Source organism: Equus przewalskii, chromosome 5 (genome assembly GCF_037783145.1).
Source record: "Equus przewalskii isolate Varuska chromosome 5, EquPr2, whole genome shotgun sequence".
Classification (NCBI taxonomy): domain Eukaryota; kingdom Metazoa; phylum Chordata; class Mammalia; order Perissodactyla; family Equidae; genus Equus; species Equus przewalskii.
In genome coordinates, this window is record NC_091835.1 from 86,926,245 (window position 1) to 86,947,993 (window position 21,749).

Below are 21,749 nucleotides of genomic sequence, written 5' to 3' on the forward strand. Positions count from 1 at the left end.
TGAACTTTGAGTGTTATCAGGTGAGAGATCACTGGTGGGTAGATATTCAGGGATATTTGTGAGTTTCATGGCAGTGAGCTGAAATCTGTCTTCAAATTGTCTAATTCATCTTTGTAGTAGGATATGGTCCCAGTTGTAGAAACTGAAGGAAAAGGTGAGAATTTGTGGGACTCATAAGGCCTGGGGAAGATCTGAATATTTATGAATCATAGAAAAATGATTTAATTATCAGAGTATAGTAGGATATGAGTTATTTATAAAAAGCCATTGGGAGGGGCCAGCCCAGTGGCACAGTGGTTAAGTTTGCACGTTCCGCTTCGGTGGCCTGGGGCTCGCCGGTTTGGATCCTGGGTGCGGACATGGCACCCAAGTCATGCTGTGGTAGGCGTCCCACATTTAAAGTAGAGGAAGATGGGCACGGATGTTAGCTAGAGCCAGTCTTCGTCAGCAAAAAGAGGAGGATTGGCAGCAGATGTTAGCTCAGATCTAATCTTCCTCGAAAAAACAAAACAAAACAAAAAAATGAGAGTTGAGACAGTACTGATTATGCAGAAATAGAAAGGAATATAAGAAAACACTTGGGGGGAGCCGAGGCAACAGGGGGTTAGTGTGGGTGTTCCAGCACCCAGCCTCATTCCTCCAACCTCCTCCTCCTGCCAGTAAAAGAAAAAAAAAAATAGAAAAGAAAATACTATAAAGTACATGCTCCCCAAATTATATAACCTAGATGAAATGGATAAATTCCTAGAAAAACAAATTACTAAAACTGATTCAAGAAGAAATAGAAAGAAGACATTGAAAGATTGAACAGACCTATAAAAAGCAGAGATTGAATCAGTTAAAAAAAAGGGGAGGGGGGGGCTTCCAAGAAAGAGAAGTCCAGGACCAGATGACTTCACTGGTGAATCCTACCGAACATTTAAATAAGAATTAACACCCATCCTTCCCAAACTATTCCAATAATAGAATATGACGCTTTCCAACTCATTCTATGAGGGCAGAATTACTTTGATACCAAAGCTACATCACAAGCAAAGAAAATTACCAACAAATATCCTTAACATCCCTTATGAATATAGATGCAAAAACCTTTAACAAAATACTAGCGTAATCAACAAATATTAAAAGGATTATACACCATGAACAAGTGGGATTTATCACAAGACTGCAAAGGTGGCTCAATATACAAAAATTAATGTAATACACCACATTGATAGAATGAAGTGGAAAAACCACACAGTCATCTGAATTGACACAGGAAAAGCATTTGACAAAACCTGCCAACCTTTCATAATAAAAGTACTCAGAAAATTAGGAATAGACGGGAACTTCTACAACATGATAAAGGCCATAAGAAAACCCATAACTAACAACATAATCAACGGTGAAAAACTAAAAACTTTCCCCCTAAAATCAGGAACAAGACAAGGATGCCTGCTTTTACTCCTTTAATTCAACAATTCCAGAACTGGAAATTCTAGTGAGACCAATTAAGCAAGAAAAGGAAATAAAACACATCCAAATTGGAAAGGAGGAAGTAAAACTTTTTCAATATGCACATGATATTCTATTTTACAGAAAATCGCAAACTATCCACAGGAAAACTAGTACAGTTAATAAAGAATTCAGCAAAGTTTCAGGGTATAAGATCAACACACAGAAATCAGCTGTGTTTCTATAACCAGCAATGAACAATCAAAAAAGGAAATAGCATCCAAAGAATACCTAGAAATAAATTTAACTAAGAAGTGAATGATTTGTATACGAAAACTACATTGCTGCAAGAAATTAAAGACCTAAATAAATGGAAAGACATCCAGTGTTCATTGATTGGAAGAATTAATGTTGTCAAAGCGATCATTAAAAGAACAAAGTTGAAGGACTCACGTCCAAGCCCGTTCACAGCAGCACTATTCACAACAGCTAAAAGGTGGAAACAGCCCAAATGTCCATCAATGATGGATAAACAAATTGTTGGATATACATACAACAGAACAGTATCCAGCCATAAAAAGGAATGAAGTACATGATACATGGATGAATCTTGAAAACATTATGCTAAGCGAAAGAAGACAGACACCAAAGGTCCTACATTGCATGATTCTGTTTATATAAAATTTCCAGGATAGATAAATCCATAGAGACAGAAGGCAGATTAGTATTTGCCAGGGGCTGAGGGGAGAGGGTATTGGGGAGAAACTGTTTAATGAGTAAGGGGTTTTACTTTTGAATGATGGAAAATGTTTTAGAACTAGATAGAGGCGATAGTTGCACAACATTGTAACTGTAAATGGTACTGCATTAATTTAAAATAGTTAATTTTACGTTATGTAAATTTTACCTCAAATTATTTCAAAAAAGATTTAGGAGTGGTGTTCCCTGTGTTAGGATGGAATGGACTTTAAGAAGCAGGTGGAGCCGAACATTGTAAGGACAGGTTGGCACCCAGCCTGAGCACTAATCCCTCAATTGCTTTGAGTGCTAATGGATAACTCGTAGCTGCCCTTTCCCCCCAGAATTGCCCTCCCTAAAACAGGAGCCAGTTTGCCCTGGAGGCTACAAACCGCCCCCTCTACCTACTTCTCTAACACTTGGCTGACTTGCACAAAAAGCCCCTGGTCTCAAAGTGGGACCCACTCTGTGGCGCAGTCTGCCCTCAGAGCTCCCCTGGGCAGGGGAAGGGAGACTGAAGCCTCCAGCTGAGACCATAACCTTGTTAACTTCCCGCCTCCTGCTCACTCCTGCTCCACTCAGTCTCTCTCCTGAGAGAACCGCCCCATTGAGTCATTGGAACAAGAATTGCCTTCTCAGGCTCTGCTTCTAGGGAACCTAATGCAAAAGGTTCATGTAAAACCGATACTGATGGTGAATTTATGGCATTTGAATTATATCTCAATAAAGCCATTATATAAAAACACATTATTTATAATAACTAAAGGCTTATTTTTTGGTGAGGAAGACTGGCCCTGAGCTAACATCTAAAGGGTTATTTTCTTACTGTTGTTTTTAAAAGCCTACCTCACCAGGGTAATGCACTCCTGAAAACCCCTGGTCACTTTAAATCTCTTAAGGTGAAATTTTAAGTATCAGTATTTAAAGGGGAAAATCATTTGTTCTCAACTCTCAAATCAATCCATTTTTTTTTTTAGTCAGGAAGATTGGCCCTGAGCTAACATCTGTTGCCAATCTTCCTCTTTTTGCTTGAGGAAGATTGTCACTAACATCTGTGCTAATCATCCTCTACTTTGTATGTGGGACATCACCACAGCATGGCTTGATGAGCAATGTGTAGGTCCACACCCGGGATCCAAACCCACGAACCCCAGGCTGCCAAAGTGGAGTGTGTGAACTTAACCACTATGCCACCATGCTGGCGCTCCCCCCCCCCCATTTTTTTAACATCGAATTCCACTGAAATGGTCTCTGTTACAGTAAATCAAGAGTCAACCTGGGTTACCCTTGCATGACAGATCAAGACAGTCACCCCCATTCATGTAGTTGATGACCTACAAGTTCTTTGGTGGCTTTTTGCTCAGTGAAATCCACACCCACAAAGCGTGCACATATACTCAAGGTTTATGTAATTCAACCTTTACTGTAAAAAAGAAAACAAAAAATATAAACAATGGAAATGATGCACAAGATGGTCATAAAAACAACAGCAGACCACAAGTACTAGCGAGAAGTGGAAAAAGCGGCAGTGTGTCCATCTGCAGCCCTCGCCACGGAGGAGGCACGATGTCCACACTGGTCCTCAAAAGAGGAGGGAAAGCCTCACATGCTGAAATAGGGCTTTTAAAGGAAGCTGTTCTTAATTTCTTCCAACCAAATGGGTGTGCCTTGTTGTATGGCTGTACTGACCCTGGTGTTAGTGACAGTGATGTCTGTGTACTGTGAGGATGGCTAGATCTGTAACCTGCTTTCACTTGTGTGCCTGTGGCTGCAGCCTCACTGTTCACCAACGTACTGGCTGCACCTGGACGAGCTCCTTCCGCTCAACCCTTTTTAAAAAAAAAAAAAAAAAAGCTGGTTGGGGACTAAAGAGGAAAAAGAATGGGAGACCATGTGAAAAAAGGATGGAGGCCTCCCCAATTCCACAGGGGTGGGAACGGGGGTGGTTCAGGATTAGAAGTCATTCCCTTAGTGGAAATGCCGTGACTAAACCCTGAGGTCAGTTTTGGGAATTAAAACAAACACCTAAATTTCCTTTTATTTAAGACACACACAAAGCATGTTCCCTGATTCTCTTCACTGTCCGATCCTGGGAAGACGGGTATGCTGCTGATCCCTAATTCCGCTTCAGGGTGTGCTGTGGAACTCTTACACCGTCGAGGTACTTGCTGGTGCTGACCCCATCCCTGTCCCTGGCGACAGCGGTGGAGGGGTATCATGGGCCATGGAAGTGGCGGAGGCAAACGGGATGGGTGGGTTTGCAGGAAGTAGAGTGGGGGATGGCCTGGAAGAGTTCCTCAGGTCCAAGCTAGAGGGTTGGGGGAGGGAGGGGTATTCTGAAAGCTCTCCCCCTACCCAACAAGTTGGCCCTGGAGAGAGGCCTCCTTCTCTGACTCAGGAAGCAGATGGGCTCTCGACATTGCCACGCTGCTCTTGCTCCGACACATTCTCCTCCTTCTGCTCCAAGTCAAAGTTCTGTGAACAAGGTTGCAGGTGAGGCCTGGCCCTGAATTTGCCCAACTCCCTGATACTCCCAGGGGCGGTGCGCATAATGACCATGTACAGCCTGCAAAGGCAGGCAAGAGCCACTCTACTGGGTTATATTCCACACCCCTCTGATGAGAAGCCGTTTTCTCTATCCCATCTGACATTTGGGCCTGAACCCACCTCAAGCTCCTGCAAAACCTCGTCCATGAAGTCCCGGGAGTTCTGTTTGTAAGACACAGCTAATCGAATTGCATCATTGAAGAGCTGGGGGGAGGTGGTAGGAAGGAAGACATGGCAGTGGGTACTGCTTCCCTGTACTTGGCCTGCACTGTACCCACAGGCCCAATCCTAAGTCCACGCAACACTCCACCCCTAAAATCAGCAAGGTCACCCCTCAAGTCACCTTCTCCTCATCACCCTGATGCATGAACTTTTTCCTCACCAAGCCCAGGCCCATCACCTCCTCCACTGTCAACACTTACATGCCCACTCATGGTCCCCACAACAATCCCCATCCTCCAACATCCCTGAAGACAGCCCTTCTCTTCGTAGCGTCCCCAGTCACTTCACCAACCTGCCCTTCCCTGACCTCACTAGAATGACCTGCAGTCTACCATTACCTTCACGACGTTGGTACCATCGGCAGCCGAGACAAAATACAGGGGCAGGGAGAACTTCCTGGCAAAATTGAAGCTTTTTTGGGTCATCTTTATGTCTGCTGTAGAGAGAAGGCAGGACATTGGCCTGTCCATTAAGGGAGAGGGTTTTGCAGGGTAGGTCACAGGAAGCCCCCATTCCAGAAACTGGGATGAGCAGGGACAGTCAGGGGATGTGCCCTGAAAGAGTTCATTTAATGGGGATCTGTGCCTTGGGAAGAGGGCAGGTTGGCTCAGTTGACATTTTTACTGGGAAGGGAAGTGATGGCAAGCAACCAAAGGCTTTATCTTGGGAAGGAGGATGGAAAGGTTTGTTGCCCCAGGAAAGGAGGAGGAAGCGTGTGGTGGTGGGTCCCCCATGAAGTGCTGACGCCCACCATCAATTTTATTGGCCACCACGATGCATGGGACCTCTGGCCTGAACTCTCGAAGCTCCGCATACCAGGTGCTTAGGTTCTTATAGGTGATTTTCCTTTGCACATCAAACACCTGCAAAGAGCAGAGAAGGAAGACAGCTCAGGTGTGCCGTCGTATCTGCAGGCCACCCCCAGGTGACTCGCACAGGCAGCTGAGCATGGGCATGTGCCACAGGTTTGCGATCCTGGACTGGGCACCTGCTCTGAGCTGCAGCCCCTGACAGGGAAGCCCTCTAGAACTCCAGATCCAAAAGTGTTAAAATATTTATTCATGTTTTTGTTATCTTGTCACCTAAGCTTATTTACCCATTTTAACAAAGTTGCATAATTTTACTAATCAGTATAGTCTGTTACAAATTGTGAAGATTTTTCCTAGTCTATTCTTAACTGCTTAAGCTTGGTTTAAAATTCCTTTGTAATAATTTTAAATACTAGAATTTTCCTTTAGTTACTATTGACTTCCTTTTAATTTTAAGCTTTTGTTTAATTTCCTATTCATTTTGTATTTTTTTTTTTACTTTTTATTAGGATTATGCTAGTTTATAACCTTGTAAAATTTCAGTTGTACACTATTGTTTGTCAGTCATGTTGTAGGTGCACCCCTTCATGCTTTGTGCCCACTCCTCACGCCCCCTTTCCCCTGGTAACCACTAATCTGTTATCTTTGTCTACATGTTTAACTTCCACATATGAGTGGAGTCATACAGAGATTGTCTTTCTCTATCTGGCTTATTTCACTTAACATGATACCCTCAAGGTCCATCCATGTTATTGTGAATGGGACGATTTTATCCCTTTTTATGGCTGAGTAGTATTCCATTCTATTTATATACCACATCTTCTTTATCCCATCATCAGTTGATGGGCACTTAAGTTGCTTCCACATCTTGGCTATTGTAAATAATGCTGCAATGGACATAGGGGTGCACAGGACTTTTGGAATTGCTGACTTCAAGTTCTTAGGATAGATACTCAGTAGTGGGATGGCTGGGTCATAGGGTATTTCTATTTTTAATTTTTTGAGAAATCTCCATACTGCTTTCCATAGTGGCTGCACCAGTTTCCTATTCATTTTGTGTTTTAAACTTTTTAAAAGTAATTTTTATCTGTTATTTTGTAGCTTATCATACTTTTATTAACTTCCTATAATTTATAGCTTTTACCTATTTTAAAGTATCAACAAGAAGCATGAGCACATGGACTTCTCTAAGGGCAGGGAGGCCAGCAATCCTAAGACACTTCAAGTTGCTCCTTCCTCCCTTGCAGGGATCCTTCAAGCCTCTCACGGGAGCTCCTCAGAAGCCAGCCTCCTGCTTCCAAGCCGTTCTCCAGAAGACTCAGAGGCCCAAACTGCCCAGCACAACAGTGGACTGAGATGAACAGCCCTGAAACCCCCTGGAGCGGCTGATCTCACTTCTCAACCACCCAGTCCTTCATGGGAGCGGCATGGACCACACCCAGGGCCAGGGGCTGCCCCACGTGGTGGTGGGCATGGGTCAGCAGCCTTCACACCCCGAGGCAGCAGGAGGTCCACCTGGGAAGCTCTTCCATGCTACTCCCCAGGCCCCATTTCAGCAAATGACCATGCTGTCTTCAATTCCCAGGAAGATTTCTCATAAAGCACGCTTGTAGTGGAACTTCTGGAACCTGCTTCACACCAGGCTGCCTCCCATGATCACCATCAAACAGTCCCTTTTGTCTAGGTTTGGGTTCCTGAGCTTCCTCTCCTTGTTTTGAGAGCTGAGGAGGAGCTGGCTGGGACGAGGAGCATCCCCATCAGGGTTTCAAGGGGGAGAGTGGAACCCCGGCTGGCAGGAGAAACACCCCTGGGCCTCTGAAAAGGGTCCAAAAGGGGCCAATGGAGATGTGTCAGAGGCAGGAGGAGGTCATTCCCAGAGATAAAAGAGAGGTGAGCTCAAAGCACCAAGTGCCAGTGCAGAACGGAAACAGAAACAGCTGGGACCCACCCTCCCCAGTCTCAAGGGTCAGAGATGTTGACTATGCAAGACTTCAAGTACGACTTTGGACACTACCCTGTTACCCTCTTTTGTTTTGTCCCCTTACAGGTACTAGTATTAAAATTTTGGAAAATCCCAAGGGCTCTTGTGCTTAAAGGACAGTAGGGCCCGAGGATGGAGCCAGGGAGTTCATAGGCAGGAGGTCCTAGGGACACAGGTTTACACAGCTCGCCTCCTTTCTTGGTCCTTCCCATGGCTGAGTTTCAGGCCCTCTTATGGGACTTACTACCCCCGGCTACTTGGGTGGACCCCTGAGGACTGTGTTCCAGACAGCAAAGTGAGAGCTGGGAGGGAAAAGAGGGGCTGGTTTGGGAAGGTAAGTTCCTTGGGAACCGCAGAGTCCACTCAGCGCGTGTCTGCCCCTAGAGAGCAGCACCAGGTGACGTCTGAGGACAGCCTTGGGAGCTTGTCTGAGTAGCTGGGCTCCATCACGGAGGGACTGTTTGCTTCTCCTTTTTTTGTGTGAGGAAGATTGGCCCTGAGCTAACATCTGTGCCAATCTTCCTCTCTTTTGTATGTGGGTTGCTGCCGCGACGTGGCTGACAAGTGGTACAGGTCCATGACCAGGATCCAAACCCGCAAACCCAGGCCACTAAAGCAGAGCGTGCCGAACTCAACCACCACGACACGGAGCTGGCCCCCCGTGTTTGCCTCTTAGATGCTCTGTCTCACGTTGGAGCCCTGAACTTGCCCCTCCCCTAGCATGGTGGCTCTTCTCCCATCCCCGCCTGAAGAGGAGTGCACCTGGCAAGCTCTCACTCAGAACCTCCAGGGAGCACGTACATTCTGAAGGGTCCCCAGGCTGCGCTGGTCCCCTCTCCCCAAGCACCCAGCCCTGGTGGGGAGGGCTCAGTGGGGCTAAGCCCCTCACCCCCTCACCCCTTAGGCCAGACCTGCCCAGCTTCTGTCCACCTCCAGGCTGGCCTCCTACCATGATGCAGGCGTGGGCCTTGTGGTAGTAGGAGGCGTGCATGCTCTGGAACCGCTCCTGGCCTGCTGTGTCCCAAAAGTCTGCAATAAGAACACAGCTCTGACTGACAGGGGCTGGAGGGCGGAGACCTGGGCACCCTAAGCACCTCTGTGCAGGTCTCTGAGTGCAGAAACAACACACACGTGGGGAGGATGGGCGGAATGGAGACCACGCAGCTCGCACGTGTGTGTCATTAGGACACGATCACCTTGGTGTGTGAGAGGCGTTGTGTATGCCCGTGGGCGTGGGTGAGAGGGAGACACAGGCCCAGGGCCAAGAGGAAGAAGAATGCAGGCAGGAAGCCCGAAGAGGGAGAAGGTAGGTGCCCCCCTTGCCTCCACCCACAAAATACAGGACCCTCCAATGTCAAAACTGGGCAGACTTTCCGAGAGTGGTGACAGCAGATGGACACAGGCAGGATGTGTGGCCTGGCCAAGGGGAAGGCTGTGACCTCGCGGAAAGTCAAAACCCCGAGGAAGATAATACTCAGATCACATTTGTATTTTTTTACACTGGCTAAATGAGAACACCGGGTCCAAGTGCTGCCTCCCGCCCTCCCTGGCCCCCTGGTTCTCAGGGTCTTCCCTGCCTGGGGTCTCATTTCCTCCTTGCTTTACTCTCTCTCAGGGACCTTCTCTCCCCTCCCCCTCCCCTCTCCTCCCCCTTGAGAGTCGGCTGGCTGGGCCCCGTGCTGCTCACCCACAAGGACAGTCTTGCCGTCCACGGTGGCCGTGTGTTTGTACAGGGTCAGGGCATACGTGGACAGCTGCTGCGGCTGACTGCATTCAGGTTAAGCAGCAAACAGGAATAAAAGGGAGGTGAGGAAGGTGCTTGGGGGGGGCACTTGTGTGATGGAACAGGCCCTCTCTCCTTTGCTTCCTGGAGTTAGGTTTTAAATTGAATGAATGCTGCAGACAGAGGATCAGCTTCAAATATTGCTGGCACAATGGAAAGGCGAGGGCGGGAGAAGCTGTGTGTGTCCTGGTCATCTGAGTCCAAGGGGAAACATGGAACGGCATTTTACAGAGCAGCTGTCATGAACGGCATCAGGTAGTTGGAAAATGCAACCGTGGATGCGCCAGCTCCTTAATGGACGGGCTCCTGCAGGCCAGAGGGGAAACCCAGCCATAGGCAGCAACATGACCGTTCCAGGGAAAGAAGCCTCGACAAGCTGCTTATGAACTGCAGTTTGCCTGTATGTGAAACCCTAACAAAAAGCCCAGTGAATAATACTTCCTAAAGCTGCAAGACACTGGTGGTTTAACCAGCAAAGCCGGACGAAGCAGGTGGGAGGGTGCAAAGGAGCACCTGGTAGAAGGTGAAGCAAGACACACACAGACTCCACCTTGGTGGCTGGGGCCCAGGGCAGGGGCAGCAGGCTCCAGGCGCTTCTCACCCATGGTCCTCAGTGCATTCCCCGGTAAGATTTTTAAAACCATCCTAGTTGTCAGGGAGGGTCTCACTCCAAACCCACACAATGCGACAATTCATGGGAGGAGGGAGAGGCTGGCAGCTCATATCTTACAAAGTTCAGTCATACTGGAGAATTTTTAAATATTAGAAAGCCCAAGTTTTGAGGTCAGAGAGCTCAAGTGAATTGCCCAAGGCCAGAGCTACTCAGAAGAGGTGGGGCTTGAGTCTAGGCATTTGACCAGGAGCTACTAGCCATTCTACTTGCCCTCCTAATACAACGCCAATCCAAATGAGTGAGCTCCAGAACATGCTGCATCGATGATGTGCAATGCCACATGGGTCAGTCGGCAAGAAACCAGCCTGAATGGAACCGGTGCATTCACTCACCTATCTCTCCTCCCTTGACCACTGGAGCAAAGGGGTGGGCAGTGGGGTTGAGTTGGCATGAGGGTGGGAAGGGCCACAGGAACAAGGAGCATTTCAAACCTTGAAGGATACAATCCATCCATGAGAAATCTCTCCATAAGTCTGTAAGGAGAGTGTGCAAGGTGGTCAGACATGTCCCCCGAACTCTCCTCCTTGCCCTGCTGCATGACCCCAGGTTGACAACCTGGGAGCCACCTGTGGCTTCCCAACTCCCATTTATTCCACAGCCACACGGCTTCCTCTGAAGGACAATGCCCAGGAACTGCCCACCCTCTCTGCTCCTGACAGCCCTTATGTTCCCGGCCCCTCGCTGTAATAACAACCCACAGCTGCTTTCCCTGCATGCTGGGACCCCGTCTTAATCCTTTTTGGGTACCACAGCAGCTGATCACCAATACCAGTTGAAGAAATAAAGGCCTGCCTCCAGGGTAGACCATGTGTCTACACTGGAGAAGTCTGTGTGAACCATAAGCTCAACAGATCTGAAAGTGAGTTTGTTCAACCCACTAACCCTGCCCCTGCCTGTAAATTATCTATTTAGCACATCACCTGACTCTCCAAGCCTGGAACCTGGGAATCACCAGACTAACCCTGATAACAAACAGCTCACGTTGCCCTAAGTGCACACACCAGCCCAAGTGAGGCTCTCAGATCCGTTATTTTCACCTCTTCACACTGTTGAAAGCACAACTACCCTCGCTTTATGCACAGCAAACCGAGGGCAGGGAGGCTGTGCCCTCTGCCTGAAAGTCAGTTCCCCAATATTCTGCAGGTCCTTCAGGGTTTTGCTCAAACATCACCTGAGCAATGAGACCTTCCCGGATTATCTTATTTATAGCAGGCAAGTCTGTCTCAACTTGTACTCGATCTCTGCCCTGCATGTGACAGCAACTGAAATATTAAGTATTTTACTTAATGTCTCTCTCCCTCAACTGGAATGAAATGCCCCTGAAAGCAGTTTTTGATTTTTAATCTACTGCTGCATCCCCAGTGCCTAGGACAAAAAACATTCAGACTATAACTACCATCCAAACACCACGCAAAACTGGAGCCCACCTTTCCCCCCATCAGCAAAGGGTGAGTGGGGGGCCTAGACTTCCACCATTTTGAGACTGTAAGGAGAGGCCCCCACAACGTTCCCAAGCTGGGTTGGTGTCAAAGAAGGCCAATTCCCTACCAGATGGTAATGGGGCTCCCTCTCCCCATAGCATCAGTGGAGAGCACAGGCGCCTGGACTTCACACCCACCAGCAGCTGGGGGAGTGGTGGGCGTGGGTGGTGTGCAGCCTCTCCCCTTTCTGCGGAAGCAGTGCCACAAGAAGCCAGCTAAGACAGAAGGTTTACATAAGATCCAGTCTCATAACATGATATTCAAAATGTCCAAGTTTCAACTGAAAATCATTCATCATACCCAGAACCAAGAAGATCTCAAACTAAATGAAAAAAGACGATCAACAGATGCCAACCCTGTGATGATACAGATGTTAAAGGTATCTGACAAAGCTTTTAAAGCAGTTGTCGTAAAAATGCACCAATGAGCAATTACAGGTATGCTTGAAATAACTGAAAATACAGAAAGTCTCAGCAACAGACTACTTTTCAGCATATAAATGGAAGATGTAAAGAAGAACCCAATGGCTATTTTAGGACATTTGGAAAATACAATAACCAAAATGAAAAACTCACTGGATGGGCTCCTAGCAGGATGGAAAGAACAAAGGAAAGAACCACTGAACTTTAAAACAGAACAAAAGAAATCACCCGAGACAAATACTAGGAAGAGAACAGACTGGAAAAAAATGAACAGAGCCTCAGGGATTTGAAGGACTATATGATGAAATTCATGTAGGGAAAAGAGAGGAAAAAGAGGACCAGGCTGAAACAATAGATGAAATAATGCCTGAAAACTTCCTAAATTTGGAAAAAGACATAAAAGCCTGTAGAGTGAAGAAGCTGAACAAAACTCAAAGGATAAATCCAAAGAAATGGACCCCAAGACAGCACAGTAAAACTCCTGAAATCAAAAGACAAAGAAAAAAGCCTTGAAAGCAGTGAGAGAGATGACACAGTCCCTATATGGGAAACCATTCGAAGGGCAGAGGGTTTCTCATCAGAAACCATGGGACCAGACGAAGTGGCACATTACTTCTCAAGTGCTGAAAGAAAAGAACTGTCAGTCCAGATCCTAAATCCAGTGAAAATATCCCTCAAGAGTGAAGGGGAAATCAAGATGTTCTTATATGAAGGAAAATGAAAAGAATCTGTTTCCAGCAGACCTACCCTGAAAAATGGCTAAAGAATGGCAAACAGAAAGAAAACAATAAAGAAGGAATCTTGGGGTATCAAGAAGGAAGAAAGAACAGAGTAAGAAAAAAATATTGGTAAGTGCAATAGACTTTCTTCCCCTGAGTTTTTTTTTTTTTTTTTTAAAGATTTCATTTTTTCCTTTTTATCCCCAAAGCCCCCCGGTACATAGTTGTGTATTCTTCGTTGTGGGTTCTTCTAGTTGTGGCATGTGGGATGCTGCCTCAGCGTGGTCTGATGAGCTTTGCCATGTCCGCGCCCAGGATTCAAACCAACGAAACACTGGGCCGCCTGCAGCGGAGCGCGCGGACTTAACCACTCGGCCACAGGGCCAGCCCCTCCCCTGAGTTTTTAAAATTATTTTCCATGGTCAAAGCACAAGTTATCACAACAGATGACGGAGTTCTCAGCGTATGTAGAGAAAATACTTAAGACAATTAAACAGGGGAGGGTAAAGGGACATAAAGGGAAACAAGGCGTTTACACTTCACTCTCACTGGTAGACTGCAAATTTACGTATATACAAGATAATACTTAGAACTACCACTACAAAAGCTACAGAGAGATACACCCAACAACACTACAGATAAATCAGAACAGAATGTTTAAAAATGTTCAAGCAACCCACAGGGAGGCAGGAAAAAACAAAAAGAAAAAAGGAAAAAGAAAAAAACTAAACTGGCAGAGCTGCGCCGTAGCCAATCTAGAGTCACAGCTATTGCTGTTGCTCACAGCAGCTGAGCCTGTCAGATCCCCACAAACACTGAGCAGGCGAGCCCTGAGCTGCTGCCGTGAGGGGACTGACAGGGCTGGGTTCCTGAGAGCCTCTACCCACATTTTTACTGCTGATTCATTAACACTGACCTTATACTGATGCCCAGGCACAGTCACTCCTGCCTGAAGCAGCTTATGGAACATCCATATTTCTCAGGAAGGCACATCGCAGCCTTCTACAAACCACAATACCACAAACAACTCTACACACAGAAATTTGACAACTTAGACAAAATGGATCAATTCCTTAAAAGCATAAACTACCAACTCACCTAGTATGAAACAGATCCCTTGAATAGCCTATAACTATAAATCTCTAGGCCCAGATGGTCTCAGGGGAGAATTCTACCAAACGTGCAAAGAATTAATATCAATTCTGCACAATCTCTTCCAGAAAACAGAAGAGGAGGGAACACTTCCCAGTTCATTTTATGAGGTCATTTTACCCTGATATCAAAACCAGTTAAAGACAGTACAGGGGCTGGCCTGGTGGCACCGCAGTTAAGTTTGCACGTTCTCCTTTGGCAGCCTGGGGTTCGCTGGTTCAGATCCCGGGTGCAGCCCTACACACCGCTTGTCAAGCCATGCTGTGGCAGACGTCCCACATATAAAGTTGAGGAAGATGGGCACGAATGTTAGCTCAGGGCCAGTCTTCCTTGGCAAAAAAGAGGAGGATTGGCAGCAGATGTTAGCTCAGGGCCAGCCTTCCTCAGCAAAAAAGAGGAGGATTGGTGGCAGATGTTAGCTCAGGGCTAATCTTCCTCAAAAAAAAAAAAAAAAAAAAAGACAGTACAAAAATACCCCAAAAACATCAGATCAATATCCTTCATGAATATAGACATGTCATTAACAAAATATTAGCAAAGAGAATTCAGCAATATATCAAAGAAGTTACACACTCTGAGTAAGTATGATTTATTTCATGGATGCAAGCCTAGTTCAATATTTGAAAATCAATCAATGTAATCTACCATATTACCTGGCTGAAGAAGCAAAATCACATGATCGTATCAATCAGTGCAGAAAGTGCATCTGAAAAAATGCAACACCCATTCATGATAAAAAAAAGTCTCCAAAAAAGAGGCATAGTTTGGAACTTCCTAACCTTAATGAAGAGCTCTAGAAAAACTTACAATTAATGCATACTCAATGGGGAAACACTGAATGTGATCCCTCTAAACTCATGAACAAGGCAAAGATGTCTACGCTCACTTCTTGGTTTTAACCAGTGTAATAAGGCAAGAAAAGGAAATAAAAAGCATATGACTCAGAAAAGAATACAACTGTCCCTATTTCCAAATGCCATGATGGTACACAGAGAAAATACTAGGGAATCTACAAAAAAGACTCCTAGAACTAATAAGTAAGTTCAGCAAGGTCATAGGATACAAAGTCAATGTACAAAGATCAACTGTGCTTCTATACACTTGCAATGCAAACATATATACAGAAATTTAAAATGTGATACCATTTATAAATGCTCAAGAAACAAAAAAATGAAATACCTAGGTGTAAACCTAACAAAACATTTATAGAACCGGTATGCTGAAAACTACAAAATAACCGATGAAAAGAAATCAAAGATGATCTAAATAAATGGAGAGACACACAATGTTTAGGAATTGGAAAGCTCAGTATAAAAAGATGCCAATTCTCCCAAAATTGATATATGGGCCTACTAAAATCCCAGCAAGATGTTTTATAGGTATAGGCAAGATTTTCTAAATTTATATAGACAGGCAAAGGAATTACAAGAGCTAAAACAATTTTGAAAAAGAAAAAAGTGGAAGGAATCTGTCTACTTGATTTCAAGACTTATTATACAGCCACAGTGATAAAGACTGTGTGGTCCTGGCAGAGGGACAGACACACAGATCAATGAAACAAAAGGAAGAACCAGAAAGAGTCCCACAGAAGCACTGCCAACTGGTCTGTTTACAAATGTCCAAAAGCAATTCACTGGAGGAATGAAAGCCTTTTCAACAAATGATGCTGGACCAATTGAATACTGTATCTATTAGCAAAAAAAACCAAAAGCAAAACCAAACAAAGAAACAACCTTTGCCCCAAACCCTCACGCTTTAAATAAAAGTTAATTCAAAATTTATCACAGACTTAAACGTAAAATCTAAAACTATAAGACTTTTAGAAGAAAACATAGGAAAAAATCTTTGGGACCTAGGGCTTGGTGGAGACCAAAGGCCATGATCAATAAAAGGGGAAAAAAATGGCGAATTGGACTTCATGAGAATTAAAACCTTTTGTCTGTGAAAGACTCTATTATAAGAGGATGAAAAGATAAGCTACAGAATTGGAGAAAACGTTTGCAAACCACACATCCAACAGAGACTAGTACCTAGAATAAAAAAGAACTGTCGAAACTCAGTTAAAAAAATCCAGGGCTGGCCTGGTGGTGCAGCTGTTAAGTGTGCACGTTCCGCTTCGGCGGCCCCGGGTTCACCGGTTCGGATCCCGGGTGTGGACATGGCACCGCTTGGCAAGCCATGCTGTGGCAGGCACCCCACATATAAAGTAGAAGAAGATGGGCACAGATGTTAGCTCAGGGCTAGTCTTCCTCAGCAAAAAGAGGAGGATTGGCAGCAGTTAGCACAGGACTAATCGTCCTCAAAAAAAAAAAAAAACAAAATACACACACATTAACAATAGAGTGAAAAGCCACAGAGTGAAAGGTCAAGAAGGTATAATGATGTCTCTATGAGTCAATAATAAAAAAAAAAAATCCAATAAAAATAAACAGACATTTCACAAAAGAGGAGCTCCACATGGCCAATAAGCACTAATAAGTGCAAAGGTGCTCAATATAATCAGGCATCAGTGAAATGCAAAATTAAGTCACTACAGAAACTCTTAAATATATATCTCTCTCTATACGTGAATGATCAACACTGATAATTGCGTTGTTCAAAGCTTTATCACCTTACAACTTTTTTCCCTGACTGATGTATTGATTATTGGGAGGAATATCCATTCAGAATGTGGTCAGTGATCCAGTTAAAAAATTAGACTTGGCAAGGTTGTAAACTATCATCAACTCAATAAAAAAAAAAAATTAGACTTGGCTACTCTTCCGCTCAAACCATCCAATGGTTTCCCATTTCTTTCAGATCAAAGCCTCCTCAGATCCCCAGCCCCACCACTGACTTCCACTTCCTCTTCTCTTCTCTCCCGTTCTCTTTCCGTTGCTCCCTGTTCCAGCCACCAGTCATTTCCTCTCGTTGACATGCACCTCCCCCAGATACCTGCATGGCTCGTTCCCTGGCCTCCTTCAGGTCGTTGCTGTACGTCCACTGTACACACAGGCTTGCCCTAACCAGTCTCTCTACACTGCAGCTGTGCTTTCCCCACCTTTGTGAGGGCACTCCTTATCTGTCAGTTTAATACACTCTAGCCATGATTTTACACTTTTGAGATTTAAACTGTAGCTTCCATTGTAAAAGGGGGGGAGATTTCATCTGTAACTAAAAAGAAATAGCACCCACATTATACAGAAAATACACTACTTTCTTAGATGGACGTAGAAAACCACACAGTGAAAGTACTCCAGCCACAGAGGGTAAGAAAAGGACCTGTGCTTGGAACACTGTCTGGAGAGATCATGTGCTCAGGGAGTAGAGGAGGAACAGCTGATTGACACTCGTCTCATCACAGCAGGAGCAGTGAAAGGTGCAAACAAAGGCCGAGAAGGGTTTTCTTAAGGAAAGGTTGGCCTCTGGAAGACACGACAACAGGAGAGACAAATTCCCTCCCAACTTCCTGTGGCTTAGCGGACAGCCAGCTCGGCAGGCCTGAGTTCAAAAGCAGAGCGGGTGCACCCTCTGGAGGCCCCAGGAAGCTCCCACTGCTACACAGTCACATGGATGGTCCTTGCCATCCTTTCCCAAAAGTATTTAGAGTATTACAGGTGCTGGATCCCTGTCTAGAGGACCTTTTCACAAGGCATCCAGCCCATCTACTCCTGGCCTCAGGGATAACAAGAGCTTGGGACATGGGGCATGCTGTGTATTCTCTGCCTATAATTTCCCCCGGTCGACTTGAGTTTGTACTTACACCATGCAGCCTGAGCAGGTATGTGCCTTTGCCCAATGATAGACAATTATTAAGGGGAAAACGAGACCCTAAAGGCCCAGTTAGACAGCTATAAAAGAAAAAAGGCAATGCATCTGGACTGAACTACACTCAAACAGGGAATCAGAAAAGGCCTTGTCTTGTTATTAGGCAGAAAGAACATTTGAGGTGCAAAGAAATTATTAAGAAGAAAAGCAAGGGCTGGGAGAGCCTCAGACGACTCCCCAGGGGAAGATGCCTTCTGGATTTGCAGAGAGAAGGCGCAGTAAGAGCATGGGTGCCTCTCAGACTGCCAGCAGCCACAGTGGTACTGAAAACATGAAGCAAACGCTTGGGTGTAAGTGGGGACTCAGGGAGGGGCTCTTACCCATCACCCAGAACAGGGTTTGACCCTAGTCGCGCTCAGCACTTGTCAAGTGGACGTCCTTTAAAGGGGAGCCAGGCAGGACACTGAGATCATGAGCTGGCTGGGTTGGATGCGGGTGTCAGCGGAGGACATCTCCCTGCAGCAGCACCCAGCTCAGGAAGGTGGCGCATGCTGGAGGGAAGGAAAGGCCCCCAGGAGGCAGTGCCCGGGTCTGAGGATACCCGCTCACATGCAGTGGAGGGGCCCACCCTCAACGGAGGCTTGGGATCCAGAAACAGGCCCAAAGAGGAAACAGGATCGAGCGCAGGCACCTGCTGCATGAGGAAAGAAGGCAGCTCCAAGGAGGTCTCGGGAGCGGGGCGGCCGCTCCTCCCACTTTCCAGGCCGTGCCAGGTGGCACCACCTCCCAGACGCTATCGAGAGGAGGCTGTGCACAGATGCCCTCCAGCTACAATGAATGCAGGAGTTAATCCACCTCTTCACAGTTTTCTCCCAACTGAGTTTAGATTCACAAGTTGGAGATATTGAAAACGGTCATAGAATTCTTGAGTCCCAGTGCAACTGAACCAACATTTCTCACCTGCTCGCCTTCCCTCAGATACACCGTGTTTTCATCATGGTCTTTGTGTCTGGGACAATGTTTTCCCTGAGATACTGTTAGGTGCGGGGGACTGGCTTGTTTTCCAAATGTCGTAACTATAGAGGTCAATGCTCTGGTAATCGCTGACATCCTGTTAATTGCCTGGACTCTTATTTTCTGCTGTTTTAAGTGAGGCTTATAAGAGACTGGCATTGAACCTGGGGGTTGGGTAGCCACCTTGGATCTCACACCAAGCTACATTCTCCAACGTCTCTGTCAGGTATTAAGCTGACAGTTTGCTCTCACCTGCCTGCCATTCCTGTTCTCTGTTTGTTGGTTCTAAACTTGGGTGGGGAAAAAGGGGGTGTTATTTACTGAGCAACCTCCCCAAACTACAACACTCTCCCTCACCTTTACTGTATAGGCATGCTCTTGAGGATGGTCAAAGCAACTGTAAAATACTAATCCAGAGCTGCACTGTGAGCGCTGGGGTGGGGCAGAGAGAGAATGTGAATTCATGAAGATAACCTAAAACCTAGCAAAGCCCCTGGAGAATTATTCACAGCCACCTGAGTCCAAGGATATGTTAGTAAAAGATGAAGCTGGAAAACAAGGTGGATCTGGAACACCTGGGAGATAAGACTAAACCAGACATCTGGTCGGGGCAAGTCTACCCCCATCCTGTGAAGGCAGAAATGGAAGTGTGCCCACAGCAGCCCACAGGTGAGAAACAGGATCACACCTTGTGGACACAAGATGCCAGCACTGCGGGCCTCCCTTCAGCTCTCCAGGGTGGCAGCTCCACACCTGTGCACACAGGCAATGAAGTCAGAAGAACACATCAATCTCTATGCTGATTACAGTCAGCTGTCATTTCTATCAGCTCTTCTCAGTCTCAGTCAGCTCCTCCAAGAAAGCATCTTTAGCACCTGTATTCAACCTGTCACTGGTCGGGCTAGGCACACCTCTCACACTTTCCCCTCTCCATTCCCACTGTTTCCACCTCGCAATCCTTCAGCCCACACACCATATACTGGCATACCCCAGCTCTCACCTCCTCACCTTGGACTGCTTCATCAGTCTCTAGGGTAACCGGCCCCACACCTTCTGCCAGGACTCATGGAAAAAGCCCACCTTCCTCAGTCCTTATGCCTTGCCTGCCGCCCAACACGCACAGCTGCCAATGTGATCCCCCTCGTTCCCCCATGCACACCTGGGCTCCAGCCAAGACTACTCCCTTACCACTTCCATAGAAGCCACGCTCCTGAGCCTCTGGAGGGCTATTTTCTAATAACCCAGACTTGCTCTGGGCCTGGTCTTTCTTCCCTAATCTCCCAACATACTTGGACTTGCCCACGGCGCTGTCCCCCAGGCAGATGATCTTCACGTTGTCCTCAGCATCGTATTTCTCTTGGTCCAGCTCACAGGGTTTGGCTCTGTCCCCGGCCATTGGCTCCTGGCTGTAGAAAGGGGCTCAGTCCAGGGGAGGGGGGTCTTATCACTGTCTGGGAAGATCAAGAGGCTGTTGTTAAAGAGATGTTAAGTCCCCCAACCAAATCTACTTTTCCTCTTCCTGGACAGAGGAGACAATGAGCTGATGAGAGAGGGGCCCAAGAACACGTTTGCATCTTTCTCTATTCCCCATCGGCCTGGCTGCCACTTGCTGAACTGTGGGGTTGTCATCTTGGCCACACCAAGATCCTCTTAGGGTGGTTTACCGTATGTCACCTCTGCAGCTATGCTCAGGGCCACACCTCCCACTCTCACCTGGAGGGGACAGTATTCTAAAGCCACACCGAAGCCACAGTTCAACAGTTACAAGTTTTACATACAAAGTTTCCTCACTTATAAAACAGGGCCCACATCACAGGACACTGGCAAACGGAGCGCTCTGAAGGCCTGCGCGCTCGTCACCGACTGACTGGCCTCACCGGCACTCCCGACCCTCCGCCCCGCGCCTCTCCCCTCCCCTCGCTGGAAAGCCCCGCCCGGGCGCTCTCCTCCGCTCCACGCGGGTGTCGGGGGCCTAACGCGTCTGGGGACCACCTGCACCGCCCCCGCTTGACCCCACCGCCCGTCCTTTCCGCCACCGGGCCCTCCGTCCGCCCAGGGCCCCCGCCGGTCTCGGACTGCGGCGCCCCACGCCGACCCGCCGCGCAGGCGGCCCGGGCGAGGCCGGAGAGACCAGGGACGCCGCAGGCCGCCCGTCCCGCCTGTCCCGCCCAGACCCGTCCGGACCCGGCGGCCCGGCTCCCGCGGCGCCGCGCTCCGCTTCCGGCTCTGCCCGCGTCCTCGCAGCTGCTACGCAACCGCGCAAGGACCCCGAGCAGGGCTGCCGGCGCCGGCCTGAAGGACCCCGCCGGGGCGCGGGCTGGCTAGCGCGTTGCCGGGCAGGAGCACCGCTGGGCAGCGCGCGTTTGGTCGGGGCTGGCCCGGGGCTTTCAGTCTAGGGTAGGCTCGCGTCTGGGGACCGAGCTGGGCCTCCAGCGGCCCGAGTCTGGTCTGGGTGATGTGGGCTCCGCGAGCTGAGGAGTCGAAAGAAAGATTTCTTGGACTCTGAAGGTCTGGCAGTAGTGCTCTTTTATTCAGAGAATAGTGTGGGAAATGTCGATGAAAATAATCCATAACCAATCTATAAATGAAAATTTGGGAGAGTTTATTCTGAGCTACAATCTGAGGACCATGGCCCAGGGCCTTTCTTACCAAAGGAAGAAAGGGCACCGAAGAAGTGGGGTGCACAGAGTGGTTATATACCCCCAAACAGGGTGTTTCACATATGATTGAAATGTCCCTCCCACAATAGTCACAAGATTGCCCTGTCGCACAGCGCTTGATGGACACAGCAGGTAGTGGTCTGCTATCTCAGAGGGCGTAGCAGGAGGCAAGAGCTGGGTGGTCACAGGTGAGCGCAGCAATCAGTTCGTAGCCTAAGGAAAGACGCTTAATCCTTAAGGAAATGCTAAGGGAAGTTGCACCTTTATCTCAAGGGCCTTTGTTCTTGCCATAAGGAATCTCTAAAGCAGATGTACAATGCCTCGGTCAGCCTCTTTTGCAAAGACAAGGTCAGGCCGAATTAGGTTT

The 21,749-nt window shown here is 47.2% G+C and overlaps 2 protein-coding genes across 26 annotated transcripts in view; one reads left to right on the forward strand and one right to left on the reverse strand.

The window, feature by feature from the left end:
• TMEM19 (transmembrane protein 19) overlaps positions 1-7,828 on the forward strand; it is a 30,306-nt gene extending 22,478 nt beyond the window's left edge. For all 5 annotated transcript variants that reach the window (XM_070622115.1, XM_070622114.1, XM_070622117.1 and 2 more), the window contains one exon: positions 6,998-7,828. The gene's annotated coding sequence lies outside the window, so the exon portion shown is untranslated. The remainder of the gene's footprint in view (positions 1-6,997) is intronic.
• Positions 3,576-21,036, reverse strand: LOC103564337 (rab-like protein 2A). Of its 21 annotated transcripts, none has more exons than XM_070622140.1 (10): positions 20,907-21,033; positions 20,012-20,169; positions 10,631-10,660; positions 9,419-9,498; positions 8,681-8,760; positions 5,693-5,804; positions 5,280-5,374; positions 4,840-4,923; positions 4,528-4,647; positions 3,576-4,364 (listed from the first exon to the last, which is right to left on the reverse strand). In XM_070622140.1, exons 2-9 carry the CDS (start codon positions 20,116-20,118, stop codon positions 4,567-4,569), a joined length of 669 nt encoding a protein of 222 aa, XP_070478241.1. In that variant the 5' UTR covers positions 20,119-20,169; positions 20,907-21,033; the 3' UTR covers positions 3,576-4,364; positions 4,528-4,566. The 21 variants fall into 21 exon arrangements, with proteins under 21 accessions (XP_070478241.1, XP_070478233.1, XP_070478229.1 ...); XM_070622132.1 differs by having other exon boundaries at positions 3,576-4,001; positions 5,280-5,377; XM_070622128.1 differs by having other exon boundaries at positions 5,280-5,377.
• Positions 21,037-21,749: the final 713 nt, after the last annotated feature.